This window comes from Athene noctua, chromosome 11 (assembly GCF_965140245.1).
Source record: "Athene noctua chromosome 11, bAthNoc1.hap1.1, whole genome shotgun sequence".
Classification (NCBI taxonomy): domain Eukaryota; kingdom Metazoa; phylum Chordata; class Aves; order Strigiformes; family Strigidae; genus Athene; species Athene noctua.
In genome coordinates, this window is record NC_134047.1 from 1066911 (window position 1) to 1081811 (window position 14901).

The 14901-nt window shown below is 48.9% G+C and overlaps 1 protein-coding gene across 1 annotated transcript; it reads left to right on the top strand.

The window, feature by feature from the left end:
• The first annotated feature begins 5671 nt into the window (after positions 1-5671).
• Positions 5672-14901, top strand: LOC141964749 (E3 ubiquitin-protein ligase RBBP6-like). Its single transcript, XM_074915453.1, has 7 exons — positions 5672-5837; positions 8745-8844; positions 9442-9478; positions 10562-10606; positions 12295-12383; positions 12502-12598; positions 14854-14901. The coding sequence occupies exons 1-7, from the start codon at positions 5672-5674 to the stop codon at positions 14899-14901; spliced, it is 582 nt and encodes a 193-aa protein (XP_074771554.1).

Here is a 14901-nt window from a genome sequence, read left to right on the forward strand (position 1 = left end):
GGGCATGGAAGAGGGAGGATTTGTGGGGGAGGAGGAGGATGCGGGGTGGCCAGAGCAGAGTCAGGAGGTGGAGGCGAGGCCATGGGTGGAGCAGCGGGGTCAAGGGAGCTTGGGAGGGAGGGATCACTGGGGAGTGGGGAGGAGAGGTGGCCTGGGGTGAGGACGGTTGCTGGGGTTAGAACGGGGGGTGACAGGGCACAGGGAGGGGTGATGGGAGCAGGGGGTGGCAGAGAGAGTGGGGCAGGGGTGGCAGCTGAGGGAGGGGACTCTAGGGGGGCTGGGGGGGACGGGGAAGGGGCAGCTGATGGAGCTTGCGGGTGAGGGGTCAGCCAGGAGCGGTGTGAGGGAAGGGGCCGAGGACCAGGGCGAGGCAGGGGGGGGGAGCGGGGCACACTTTAGTAGTCGACTTGGGGTTTCCCAAGTTTAACTACTGAAAATAAACCTGGCAAATTAAACCAAAGAGCTGAGATGTGCATTTTAGTTGAGGCTTAAGTGAAAAGCAATAAGCAAGTGTAACATGTTGTCTCATAAAATTATATTCCTGGATGATATACCTGAAACAATCAAGTTTGCAGAAGATATCTTTATCTCTGCTGTAACGGCTGGTACGTCTTCCTAGAGACGTTCTGCAAACACTGCACGAGAGACAGCACACACATGCCAGCACAGGGCATTTACCTGCAAAAACGTAAAAGAAAATACCCCTCAATGTTTGTATTTACAAAAGCTAATTTTTTTCCATCCATGCCCAAAAATTACTCATACCATGACTCACAGAAAATCTGTCTTCAAGGCAAAACATTTTTCCTACAGCAGGCATATTAAGTGTTTAACTAATTTGATGGAGGTTTTCAGAATAAGCTTTCATGGTTTTGTAGTTAAAAGCATCGGAAGAGAAAGCAAGAGATTCAGGTTCCACATAGATATTTTGTGCCCGGTTCTGTTCACAGCATTAGAGTAACAGAGCAAGTTTTGGCCTCACGTGACCTCGGGGAGGCAGCTAACTGACTGTCCCGATCTGATATTGGGGAGGGTTCTTAAACGATCCCAAGAGTGAGATTAAGACACAAACGAGGTCAGAAGCCGTACAACCTTGTGAACTTTATTTTGCATACAACTGGTAATAGCGATAGGACAGAGAGAAAAAGGGAGGGTCAGGATCCCTAAGCAAGAGAATGGTAGAGATGCAGCAAGGTTAATTACCACCACCGCGAATCCAGCAGCGTACTGTTGGCTCAGTCCTGGTGCAGGTGATGGTGCTCCAAGCTCCAAAAGTGATGACAAGGCTGTGAGGGAGAGAGAGAGATCCCTAGAGAGGAGAACGCAGTCCTTTTATTGTCCTCGATTTCCCCCAAAAGTCCGCCCATTTCCATGGGGCTCATTGTCTCGTGGCCCTCCGTGCGCGCACGCCCCAGCGTTGACCGTGGTTGTGCCGGCCTGCACGTCTTCTTCCCCCCAGTTTAACTGCGGGCAGAGGCTGTGGTTTTGTCTGGGACAGTTCCTATTCTCCAGAGCGTACTCCTCCTTGTCCACGGGACACTGAGGCCAGGACGTGGTGGTGGTGCAACAGCAATGCCTGAGACGTACAGTCCAACACAGTCCCTTACGCTGACATACTGTTATTTCCGTCTGTAAAAAGTCCTGCCTAACAAAGAACAAACTTTGCAAAGTGATAAGAAATTTTAAAATGACAGTATTGAAGGAGAGTAAGAAGGTCTGTCAAATGGAAATAAACCATGAACCACATCTTGATTTACCAGGTTTCTGTTAAAGCAAAGTGAACAAAGTGTGAGTTTCAAAGTGCCAGCAGTTGTTCTGATAACAAATTCAACAGTTCTTTAGAATGTAACATCCATAGTGAAACCAGACAGAGTCAAGGAAAGCAGCAGCAATCAGCAGTTTTCAAAATTCACATATAATTTTTCAGCAAATAAATTGAGTGCAATCATTTGTTTTTCTTCTTTTCTATAAAGAGAACTCTGTCGGGCAGACATTGTACAGCACATATCAGCTAAATCACCTGAATCCCTTGAAAACCCAAGTGACTGTAAAGGTTAACAACCCTTTGGATAATGGCATGCTGCATAGGAGGAATGTTGTCAACCAAACAATGACTAAGTTTAGATTTAACTTTTTTAAAAAAATTTTAGGACCCAATTTCTCATCTCATAGCAAACAGCTCATCTATTGCCTATGGCAGAGCAGCAGGTCTGAGGGAATTGGGGATGTGCCCTTCACCAGAACGCTGCCAGACCAATCACAGAGCAAGCGAGCTCTCCAGCCCTGCCCTGACGCTGGGGTCACCCGTCTCAGCCATTCTCCAGGGTGTGACACTGCCGTTTGCAGTCGCCCAACCCTCTCCCGACTGTCCCCCTTGCTGCAGCCATCTTCTGCACGCTGACAGATTTACACCGCGGCGTAAGGCGAAGCTGTTGGTGACAGCTGTCACCGAGCCCATCCTTCCAGCATTTCTCCAGGGCTGCAGTGCCGGGCCAGGCCCAGGCCCGGCCCACACGGGGTCTGCCCAGGCCCCCCCGACCCCCGGCGCTCCACAGAGCACGAGCCGAGGGCCCGGTATCACCGCGCTCATCTCACCCCGGCCTGCGGAAGCCAACGCTTCTCCGCGGAGCAGGGCACCGACACCTCTGACGGTTGCCCCCCCGATGTCTCCAGTCCACGCTCTTACTAACCGGCAGGGCTGGGTCGGCCGAGGCGCTGCTGATGGCCACAAGGAGCCAGCTGACCAGCACGGATTCCTTCCTGCCTGCGCGGGAAGCACTAACAGCTCATTTAGATCTGAATCGTTTAGAGGTGTTTTGCTCCAAGCCATGTTATCCCAGTTGTTGAGACAGGAGACAGCAGCAATCAGTCAAAAACGAGCTACAGAAGCATCACAGGAGTTAACGGGACTGGAACCAAGCCAATCCCGCACTCCTGACGTCAGCCCGCATGTCCGTCTGCCACGTCCCATCGATCCCTGCAGCTCTCCTCACCAGTTCTCCCAGGGACAGATCATCTTTCTGGGACGTGAAGGACCAGCAGGGCCACCACGTCTGACGAGCTGTGCTCTCGTCAGGGGCATTAACTCCCCTCTGCAGCTCCTGAAAACACTGTGCCTGACACACGGCAGTGCAGCGCTGTCTCATGCCCCCATCACGCTGTTGGCTCCCAGATGACCTCTTGTGCTTCCCTTGAGCTCCCTGTAGTTCGTCTTCCCCCTCCTCAGTTGTGACCAGCCAGAGAACACCCAATTTATGACTCTCAAATTCTTCCCACTCTTCTAAATATCTTTGCTGGGGGTCTCGGCCTTCTGCCCTTCAGATCAGTAGCTTATCATAAGAGGAGGAGGATAGCACTGTTTTTCCCCAAGTAAGCAAAAACTTTGGCTGTTTGTTTAAATATAAAAATTAAGAGGAAGGGGAAAAAACAGCCAAGTGGAAAGTGAAAGTTTAATTTGGTGCTGAAAGAGCTTGACTACTTCTGCTGCAGCTGTAGCAGGGGCTGGCACTTAAATGTCTGATCAGGGTGAAAGCAAAAATCCTTCCACTAAGGTTTCAAATTACAAAGTGACTTTATCTAAGGGAAGACAAAATGTCAGTATGTAAATATTGCCGTATGCTCATAGTGCCTTCTCAGCACAGTGCTTCTCTTGTGGCCCCAAGAGCTTACTGGGGTGAAAAGTTAAGAATTTTAGGTGTTATTTTGAAGCAGTGTCCAGTTAAATCAGCAGTAGTGAGAAAACAGTCGAGAATTTGACTTGCAGAATGGGAGATGATTCGTGACTTTCTCCACAGCTTTTACTGTGAGTGATGTTTACAGCTGTTGTGGTTCAAATGGGAGATGATTCGTGACTTTCTCCACAGCTTTTACTGTGAGTGATGTTTACAGCTGTTGTGGTTCAAACTCGGCCTGTAGACAAGCACCATGTGGCCAGTCGTCTGCTTCCCCCTGCCCTCCCCAGTGAAATAGGGGAGGGACCAAAAAAAAGAAATTTGTAGCGTGGTTAAAACAAACTTTAGTAATAGTGATAAAACAACAGCAACAATAGTAAGTCCAAACGGGTAATACACAATGCAGTTGCTCACTGACCGGCGACCGGTACGCAGCCCGCCCCCAGCAGCAATCCTGACCCCACCAAAAATCCTGCTGCGCCCACTGGAAAATGGAAAGGAGAGACACGAGTCTCCTTTATAGACTGAGCGTGATGTCTCCTGATATGGAACAGTCCCGTGATGGATCCGGGCCGGCCCTCCAGCTGCGCTCCCTCCCAGCCCAAGGAAAGTGAACTCTATCCTGGCCGAAACCAGGACATAGACCACGCAGACACACACACACACCCCTCCGTGGGTGTGTTCCTAATCATTTCTGTACTCAGTGGCTTTTGGGCAGTGTCCTCATACTTCCTGTCTTAAAGAATGCAATTTAAGGCAATGAGAACCGCCTCCCGGTAATTCTGGCGCTTGTCACCTACCAAAGATTGACAGAAATCTGTACAACACAGAACAACTCTGTCACCCCAACCAAAGACAAATCAAGCACGAGAACCAACCAACGGTGCTCTCAAACATAAGCCCCAGATGTTTCAAGCACTCCTGCCCCACGGAATGCACTGAAACAACCCCTGAGAACAGGTTACCTCGGGGCAGGGTTTCTCTCCGCCACTGATGCTTCTACCCCCTGTCCCTGTAAGCGGCAGCCTGCGGGTCTGCAGAGCGGGGAGGAGGACCGGCCCCGGCTTCTCATCGGCGGTGACAGACCCGGAGAAAGGCGCCGCGGCGGCCCCTTTAGAGCGCCTGGTCCCGAGCAGCCCCGGCCCCGGCGGGAAACAAGGGGCTGCCCCGTCAGCGGGGAGCGGGGCGGCGGCAGAGGGGACGTGCGGCCTGGCTCGGCACCCTGAGACGTCCCCTCCCGTCCCCGCCCGGCAGCTCCGGCAGCCGAGGCCACAGGGCAAAGCCCACTGCCTCTGCCCCAGGCTGCCTTGCCCTGGGGGCTGCTGGCAGGAGGGGACAGCGGGTGGTGACAGCCTGGGGGGCACAGGAGGTCGGGCCGTGATGGGTGCGGGGCTGTTGGGAGGGACCCCACAGGCCCAGGGGCTGGCGGGAGGGAGCTGATGCTGTGTGGTGAAGGCCTGGACAGTGACAGGGGGGACACCACAGGCCATGGAGGTGGCAGAACTCCAGGCAGGGACAGCCCCGGGGGTGGCAGGAGGGACACCAGGCAGGCACAGCCCCGGGCAGTGACAGAACACCGGCCTTGTGTCACCATGGGCCGGGTCATAATGCTGCAGGGTGGGCGTGGCAGTGCCGTGACCGTCTGTGGCGACTCGTTGCCGTGGCAGTGGTGGTGGCAGGTCGCAGTCTGTGCTGCTGGTGGCCAGGAAGCCCCTCGGTGGAGCGCTGGGGCAGCAGCACCCGAGTCACCACAGCGAGCCTGGGAGCGCTGCCCGCGAGAGAGGGAGCGGAGGCTGAGCCGGGGCCGCGGGGCCTCTCCCATCGCCCATCTGCTGGCCCGGGCTGCCAGGAGGAGCCAGTTGGGCGCTGCCGCCGCAGCCCAGCTCCATCGCTGAGGGTCCTGGGCCGGAGGCGTTGCAGGGCCGGGGGCCAGGGGCTGGCAAATACCACCTGCCGCGCACGGCAGACGCTGTCAGGAGCAGGCGTCGCCGGGCCCAGCCATGCCGTGCGTCCATTATCAGTTCTCCTCCCAGCTGCGCCACGACACGGTCACCTTCAGCGGCCTCCACATCTCCCTCGGCAACCTCAAGCGCGAGATCATGGGCCGCCAGAAGCTGAAGGCGGCCAACTGCGATCTGCGGGTGACCAACGCCGAGACCGGAGAAGGTGCGTGGGGGCGGCGGGCGCGGGGCCTCGGGCACTGCCCGGCTGGCGGCGGCCACGGCCTGCGGGACCACACGCTGCTCTCTGGGGCTTGTCCCCACGTGCCGTGAGTCAGCCCGGGGCCCGTCCCGCCGGCGTACGGGGAACCGGGAGGGCGAGCGGAGCCAGCAGTTCGGTGGGGAGGGAAGGGACACTGCGATTCGGCCACTGTTGGTGGCTGTGGCGTGTGTGGGGACCTCACGGAGCCGTTCCGATCTGTTTGTGAGACAGGGACCTGGGCGTAGAACACTTCCTGCTCGATGTGCAATGGGTAGTGCTTGCCAAAGCCCCCCCTGTAGCCACTTACTGGCCATCACTGGCAGTAAAACAAGCTTTGTGCTAGAAGGGAGTAGGAATCAACGATGGGGTTGGCTCCAGCTTTGTTGAACATTTCTGTTGGAGCTCTGCTTGGACAACTGTCAAAAGTAGCCCTGTTGAGCGTCATGTCACTGCTCAGCCTGCAGATGTGGAGTCGTGGCCAGGCGGAGTGACACTGCTTCGCAGCTCCTGGTACCTGCCAAGGCTCTGCTAGGGGATGCTGCTGCCTGCGGGGAACAGGTTCCTGCTGGCAGGTGCCAGTTTTGTCTGAGAGCTGTTAGGCTAAGCTGGCAGCTGTTAAAGAGAGCAAACAGAAATTTCCAAGGACTTCAGGAATAATGCTCCGGTTTTAGTCCTTTCCTATTTAGTCCTTTCCTATTTAAAAACAAAAAAGTTAACTTTTAAGTTGACATTGTTTGACTTCACCAGATTTCACCATTGACACCAATTTTATCACCAAAATGAACTCAATGAGTTGAGGTGAAGGAAAATCAAATGTATGAAAGCCAACAGGTGCCAGGTCCCTGCACAGAACTACCTCGGCAGCGTACTCCGCTGTTTGTAAACCCACAAGTTCTCTGCCTCGGTGACCAAGCTAGTGGGAGGATACTTCAAGTCCCCCACACAGATACGTGCCATGATACGTGCCCTGTGCAAATAAAGCCTTTACCTCACCAGGTTATTGTCACTCTTCAGTTTTCACCTGATCCATTTAAATGTGTACTGATTGACTCGTAAGGGGAATTCATTTTTCTATCAGTCTGCTGTTAGATGGCTGGAGGTCTCCTCCCTGTGCACTTCACCAGTGGATGGAAAACAAGCATGCATCTCTCTCTATATATATCTCTGCATGCAAGGACAGTGTGTTCAGAAGGCAGATGTCAATCTGTCAATGAATGGTCAAAGAATTGCCACAAAATACAAAAAGAGGACCCATTCCCCTTTTTGCCTCATACACCTGTTGTGCATGTTCCAGCTGACCTCTGCAGGCTTGCAGAACTGGCGAATAAGCGCACTGGTTGCTGTCCTCATACACACAGCCTCCCTCGCGGAGAAGTGCTGCCACCTGCAATCTTCTGCAGACCCAGCACAACCCTCAGCGGGGCACAGGCCTAGCAAACTCCAGCCTTTTTGTGGAGCCGCTGTTGCTTATCCTGTGCCTCTGAAATCTCTGTCCAGTGGTCTGTGATCTGGACCAGAAAGAACACTCTGTATGACTCCGCTCAGCAGGTGGAAACAGCTGCTTTGGGCTTCCAGAGCTGCCGCTGGCATCACGTCCCCGTTGCTTGTCAGCCTCAGTGGTGTTTGAGCTCCTCCGACATCAGAAAGTCCCGGCGCAGGCCTGTCTTGACAGGTGGCTGCGTGATGGGGAGATTCCCCATTTGAGCAGAGCTCTAGGCGTTGGTTTCAGGGTATGACTTCTGTAAAAGCTTCGGGTTCTGTCATTAGTAGTACTTCCACAGCAACTTTGGCTTTCGGGCCATCGTTCTGATTTGGCCTCCAGAGGTGAGGGCTTTTAGTAGTTAGGACTGGAAGCAGATGACAGGGAATGGCTGCTGATGGCGCTTTAAAACATTGAGTCCCATCCAGCTTGTGTAAGTACAATATATAAACCCTTCTCATGGAGACGTCTTTACGTTTGAAGCTTACTCATGGAGAGATCTTTACATTTGAGGCCTACTCAGTCCGAGTGTCTCAGGTAGCTCCTCCTCTTCAAAAGAGGGACACGGTGTAAGCCATGGCAAAGCATGGAGACCCTCAGGCACACAGTGGTTTCAAAAGGCTTTTCAGAAGGCTTGTCTTTGTAATTGATTTCATCTGAGTCTCTCTGCTCTGCAAAAAGTGAATTGAAAGAATTCACGTCCCTTTGGCTTATTCAAACTAGATGACTAGCTTAAGAGAGGAGAGACCCCTTTAGTTGGAGCCCGTTCTGCCCTGCCTGTGAAAGCAATTCAAAACCCCCTCCGGTTTCTGTGATCCAAACTCTAGCCCTGCCAGTCCCATTTCCATGTGAGGGTACAGCGCTGAGCAGCTGTCAGTGTGGCTGTCGATGGATGAAGCTCCGAGGAGCAGAGAGATGGCGGCTCCTTCTGTGTTCTGTCAGTCCCCAGCACTCGCGGCACGGGGGAATTGTTTTTAGTGAACAGCTCGGAAAGCAACGGGGCAGAGTTTTCGTGCTTTAGCCAAGTGCCTGCTTTGTTGCAGGGCAAGCTGGTCAGACTTTAGAATCTGGTTTATGCGGGTGAGACTTTGCTGTGGTTTGTTTCTCTCCACAGATCTCTTGGGTTTGTAGCCCAGCAGAAGCAAAAGCAACTTAAGGCAGGTCAGGAAAGAACCTCATGCATGAGCACACTCTCCTTTAGGGACCTCTGAGACCATTTTGCTGCTGGCATCCAAACTGTTTGAGAAGAGTGGAAAACGTTTTGCTGCTGGTGTTTGATATAAAATTTTGCTTTCCTGTCTGTGAAGGGATTCTCTCAAGTGCTATGTAATTACATCTTAATATTCTTACAAACTGACTGATGTTTTCTTCTGTATTGGTGTTGTTTTCAGAATACACAGATGCCAATGCTCTGATTCCTAAGAACTCCTCGGTAGTTGTTAGAAGAGTCCCTGTTAGAGGAGTTAAAACTACCAGCAAAACACCAGTTATGTAAGTACCCGTAAAGCATTGCAGTCTCTGTCAGGGGTTGCAGTCTCTTAGCCTTTTCTGTGGAGATTAGTTTAGAGAGGCACTCGGCTTGCATCGATCTTCTTTCTCTTGCTTTTATAGGAAAGACAGATACGCATGTTCCCATCTCAGAAGAGTCTGTTTGTCAGCGTTTGACTGTGTCTTGCATTTGGGGGAGGCGGGGTGGGGTATGGCAGGTATTCTTATGCCTCCAATCTGGCTTTTTTGCATACTGGCTCTAGAGGAAAGGGCAACAGTCGCTAATGTGATGGTTGATTGTTTAAGAGCACAAAGCTGTAGCACAAACTTCATCGTTTTGATACTTACACAGCAGAGACAAAATGTCTGAGGACTTCCTCTGGCACTGTTGTGTTCTAGAGCTGTAAGTCTTACAGTAATTGCTGACAAACTAGAAATGGGATTTGGGATTAGATTTATGCGTACAAATACATTTCCACATGCAGCAGACTATCAGAACATAATGTCTTGAAGTTTAGGTTTTAGAATCTGCTTTCACTGCTTTTGGCTGGGTGCAAGTGCTTTGTTCTAAGTTCTCATCCCCTTTATTTCTTCTTCTAGAACTCGAACGGAACCAGCGAGTGGAACATCCAGAGCAGTATGTACAAACACAATCTCACACTTTTTTCCTACACATTGCACTTAATTCTAAACAATGTAGCCTCCTATTAATCTCCCAAACATGAAGTTAATCTGTTTTGCAGTGAGACATAGTGTATGTTGTAGAGACCCTGTGTTTGATTCACAGCACAGTGAACCCTGAGTAATGCCATCATTTGCACAGTTCTAATGTGAATATTGGTATTTGTGCCTAGTGAGGCATTGTGTTTCATACTGAATATGCTGGAATATTTCCTGGATGACTTTGTGTTGTACAGATAATGTAGGATAGTTTCTAGATCATGTAGGTTCAATTGCACAATTCAATTGGTGCTGTGTTCTACACCTCTCTGTCTAGAGCTGGTGTGTTTGTATAGGCTGCGGTGTGCTCTTTGTTCCTTGCAATTAAAATTGTTTGGAGCGTATTTTTTGCCATTTTCGCATTGTATCACTTAGCTTTTGTTTTTAAGTACTTTCTTTGCCTAACAGTTTTGGAAGATGTTGTCAAAACGCACTGAGAAACCGTTGTTGTGCCACTTGGTACTTTTTCTTACTTTTGACTTGGTGGTTCCAAGAAGTCCCAAAATCAACATATCCCCTAGGTTTTGAGGACAGTTCTGTGCAGCTAAGATTCCTTCCCGTGTCCTGAAATACTTGAGTATTTGTTCCTAAAGCTGTATGACTGAAGTGATGTTGTTTGGCCCCCTCTGAGTACATGAAGGTCTCTATCAGATTGCTGTGAGTTTAAATGTTGTTGGTACCCAAAGTGGTATTCCAAAGTTCTGCATTTGATCTTTCCACTTTATCCGATGAAATGGTTTAGTTTCATCGTTTGTCTGCAAATGCAAATATCTAAACCCCAGCAGACTGAGTTTAGCTGCTTCTCATGAACCACGTAGGCCCTCTGAAGCGGTCATAGCTTTGGACTTTGTTTTGAACCAGTACAATTACATTCAGTTGGAAATGACTCTTTCCATGACACACGGAGGCTATAGTGCAGACTTTCAGACTGCAGTAGAGGTTAACTTCTGCTATGTTTTGATTGTACAACTTGAATATGTGTTTAATTTTTTGTGAACAGATTGAGGACTCTTCTGCAGCCATTCCTCTGGCCCAGCTCATTAAGGTATGTGTATATTCTCGTCAAAGGCTTAAACACACCACCCACCCACCCCCCCCCCCAACAAAAAATCCCACTTGCTTCATATTTTTAAATCTTGTACGGTGATGTATAACTGGGTAACTGTTATAATGGGAATAAAACTTAATTTTTAATCATTTACAGTATTGGTTTTAACTTTAAGATGTGTATATATTTCCATAGTGTCCCGTAAAGAGTAGTTCCCAGTTTGGGAAGATAGCAGGGGAGTCCCTCAACGTAATGTTGCACTATTGCTCATCTTCAAGACACAAAGCAGCAGCACTTCAGGAGCTGTTTACTGTTTCTCAGACCTTTTGTTAATTTTGTGTTGGAGAATGACAAAATTTTTGCAGAAGAATTTAACTGGCTGCAAGTCATGAATATTTCAGGGGGGGGTTGCACCAGCCAAAATAGAAACGTTTCTGTAGCACGGACAACTGCGTGGCCACTGTTGGTTTCTAGTCACTGCAGTTATAGATCCACTCTCGGAAAGCTGCACAGTTTCATAACTTGTAGTCTGTGGAGAGCAGACAACACAACCTAATTTGTTTGAACGCAGACTGTGTAAATTGTGTAAATGTGCCTCATTGTTTGCGGGAATATACCAATGTGTGAGTGCAGTGTGTTAGCAGAGGTGACCTTCTGAAGCTTTTGTAATGCCAGGGTTTGCTATGGAACTGCTTGTGTTTTCTTCTCAACAACGTGTGACTTTGTCTGGGAAAGCACTAGTGGCTGCACTTTGTGAAAAGGCGTAGTGCGAGCCAATTCAATTACTCGTCTTAAAGAATAGAGGAGGCGGGGCCTAATGCAGAGGAGCTAGTTCTTTCTTCTGAAAATAAAGGCTGGCGTTCCTTTCCAAGAGAGAGAGATCTCTTCCCACTCTCTTCTTCCCTCTCCCACTGCAGAATTAAATTGTGTACATTTGGGGAAAAAACCCCAACGGTTACTTTGGAAAGTAGTCACCAGAAGAAACTGGTCTCCATTGGTGCTGTCACGTCCTTGGTTCTGTAAACTCATGTGAAGTTTGACTCTACAATGTGAGAAACTGGCCAAGTGCAGGGGACATGCAGTTTGGGCTGCCTACAGCGCATGATGGACAAATTTCTATGAAAAGAATCTTTTGTCTTGCTGAGGAGTTATAAAAATCTTGATTCCTCTTAATGCTTCTGTGTCTGAAGCTGAATTTCAGCAATAAAAGCAACTTGCCCAACTCTTAAGTTGTATGTCCTTTTAACGCTGCAAAATATAGACACTGATACTTGCACACATCTCTCTCAATTGAATGTACAGTGGAGATTTTCTCCTTCCAATACTCTGGAGCTCAAGAATCCGTTTAAAACTAGTAGATAATGTAATTCTTTCTACACATAGCTTCAGTCCACTTGGAAGACATTTGGACTGGTTACACAAGTCTTTCTGTAAGGTACAAACAGAGCCTCAGGATTTGAGTGCCCCAAAATGCTCCTTCCAAGCAGGTTCACAGGCCCAGAGACACCGTGTGATGGCGTAAGGGCTCCCCAGAACATCTCTGGGACAGCTCTGGCTCACACAAGCAGTCGCTTTTGTGCAACCGCCGCTCCTGCCGGGCTGCCTTTTACAGGGTTGGGTGAGTCTTTGTCTGGGGAGTTAAATGTGCTTCTAATGTGCGTGTCCCATAATTACCTGTTAAACAGACCGGCAGTCTGGCTGAAGCCAACGCTTCCGAAGAAGATAAAATACGAGCCATGATGACGCAGTCTTGCTGTCAGTACGATCCGGTCAAGTAAGTGTTGGCAAAGTCCCGTCTGTTCTGTGAAGACTGTGGAGACATTGCAGAGATGGTTGTTGGAACAAGAGAGATGCATGCATACCATTTTCTTTTTCTCCCCAAACCCTTTTAGTTACGTGAAGAAACCCCTGGCTACACCTCCACCATCCTATGTTTGCTTTCGCTGCGGAAAACCTGGCCACTATATAAAGAACTGTCCAACAAATGGGGTAAGATTGTGGGGGGCTTCTGGCGACACTTGGTTTTTAATTGTTTTACCTTGGTAGTTACACAGCAATTACATGGACCCCCTATGAGGAATTGTTTCTCTTGGGCTGAAATACAGAGGTTGTATGGCAGTGGTGCAAAGCCCTTCAAAATTCCAGGGAAAGCTGGAGATTTCAATGGGAAATTTTCTTTCTTTGAGGTCACAGACATTACATATGTCCATAGATCTTTCTCGGTGAACTTTAATGCATATTTTTGTATACTTCAATATTACTGCAAGGTTTTTTTTTTGTCTTAACTCTTTTTAATGACAGTTTGCATTTTTTAGTATTTTGTAGGAAAAAATGACATTTCTCTTGGCCCCAACTATTGAATATTTGCGTGTTAGAATTACACAAGTCTCTGGTTGAGTATTCATGCCATTTAAGGTTACTCACTGAACGCACGGGCATCAGCTCTGAATTCAACCTTCGTGTGTAGATGGGGAATATCAGTTTCCCCAGTGGCCGATCCAGAGCCCTGCATTCAGCTCTCCCTCTGAACTGCCCTTTGGAGGAGGAGGGGGTTTGTGCCTCTCCTCTGAGGGGATGGTGAGCTGAGGGATATTTCACCCTTCAGGACCCTGAAGTTAAGCCAAAGAATATCAACTGAGTTCAGAACACTGCTTGGGCCTTTGGAGCATGCTGGCTGTATTCATTTGGGAAAAAGAGTATTTCAGTCGAGCAGCCCTTGGGCGAGCTAAAAGGAGAGGATTAAAGATGTTGCTGCTTAAAATAGTGGTTGAAATGCCATTTTAAGTGTGGGTCTTGAGATATGTCTGCATTTCTTTTCTTAACAGGACAGTACTTTTCAGTCTGTTCGCAGACTTCGAAAGAGCACGGGAATTCCCAGGAGTTTCATGGTGGAGGTGGAAGATCCCAATATGAAGGGTGCGATGCTGACACCGACTGGAAGATATGCCATCCCAGTTATTAATGCGTGAGTATGGAATTAGCTGGTCTGACCAAAAAGTGAAGGAGAGAAGCCAAGTGTCCATGTCTGAGTGGCAGCGCCACCAAGCTGGCCAGCATCTGTAATTATGGGGGAAGAAGCACTGTCGTTGTATCTTCACCTTAAAATCTGTGATGATTTCTAATATTAAAATGGGGCAGTCCTGCTGTTCACGCCCCTGAACGCTGGGTAAGCTTTTGGTATGCTAAGAACCCCTATTTCTGCAAAACATCTCCGTCGTGTTTACGGTGGCATCATTCTTTTTGAAAGCTCCTTCTGCTCCTGTTTTACCTTTGTAAGGCTTCTTGCAGAATTTAACAAACAGCTGTTGGACTGAGATCCCCTCCCCCTCTGCCGTTTGCCCAATCCCATGTGTGAAGCAGAGGGATGTTTTCCTGTTGCTGTAAGCTAAGAAAACACTGGTGTGTGCTGACAAGAGTGGCTGTTTTAAAATGCACTTGGGAGCACCTCTGTTTTTCTGTCATGCATCTCCTTTTGCAGAAGCTGTAACATAGATTTCCTGCATTTATAAAACATGATTAGGCGGAGACTGACTTTATCCTGAGCCTGCGATTCACATTCACCCTCTGGTGAAAGGAGACGTGGGATTCATTTCACCCGGTCTCTAGCTGTCAGAAAATGATTTCTCTAGTCTGAGCTAATTTCTTAGTTGATCCAATGAAGGGAAGAGTTCTGCAGAAGGAAAATTGTTCTCCCCTCCCTTTTCTAGGGCTCTGGCTATAGAAAAGTATTTTAAACTAAATGCCTGCATTTTTGAAGGCTAATTTGGAGTGAGAATGCCACCTACTGTCTTCACTGGATAAAATGAAAAGCTTGGGAAAGTTCTCCTTTACCCATCTGTAACTTTTTGTCTTTTTCCTTCCCCACCCCCCTCCAGGGAAGCGTATGCCAGAGGAAAGAAGGAGAAGCATCCCTTTTTACCTGAGGAGCCGTCCTCTTCCTCCCTCTCCTCCTCCTTAGACAATCGTGTTCCAGAAGAGCTGTTATGTTTCATTTGTAAAGAAATCATGGTGGATGCAGTTATTATTCCCTGCTGTGGAAACAGTTTCTGTGATGACTGTAAGTGTTACTCCCATGTTTGTCAATTCAAAACATCACACCTGATCTTCTGGAAGCAGAAAGACTGTAACATTCCTTTCTTACCAGCTCTGTTTACTACTTAAGTATACCCCAAATAGGAAAGGACTCTTCTTGTAGTCAGGAAAAATCTAAGGCAGAAGGCGTTTTTCCCTTTCTATGCATCTAGTTAAACCCTCTTTACATGCGGAAGGGTGAGCACGAGAAGAGTGCGTAA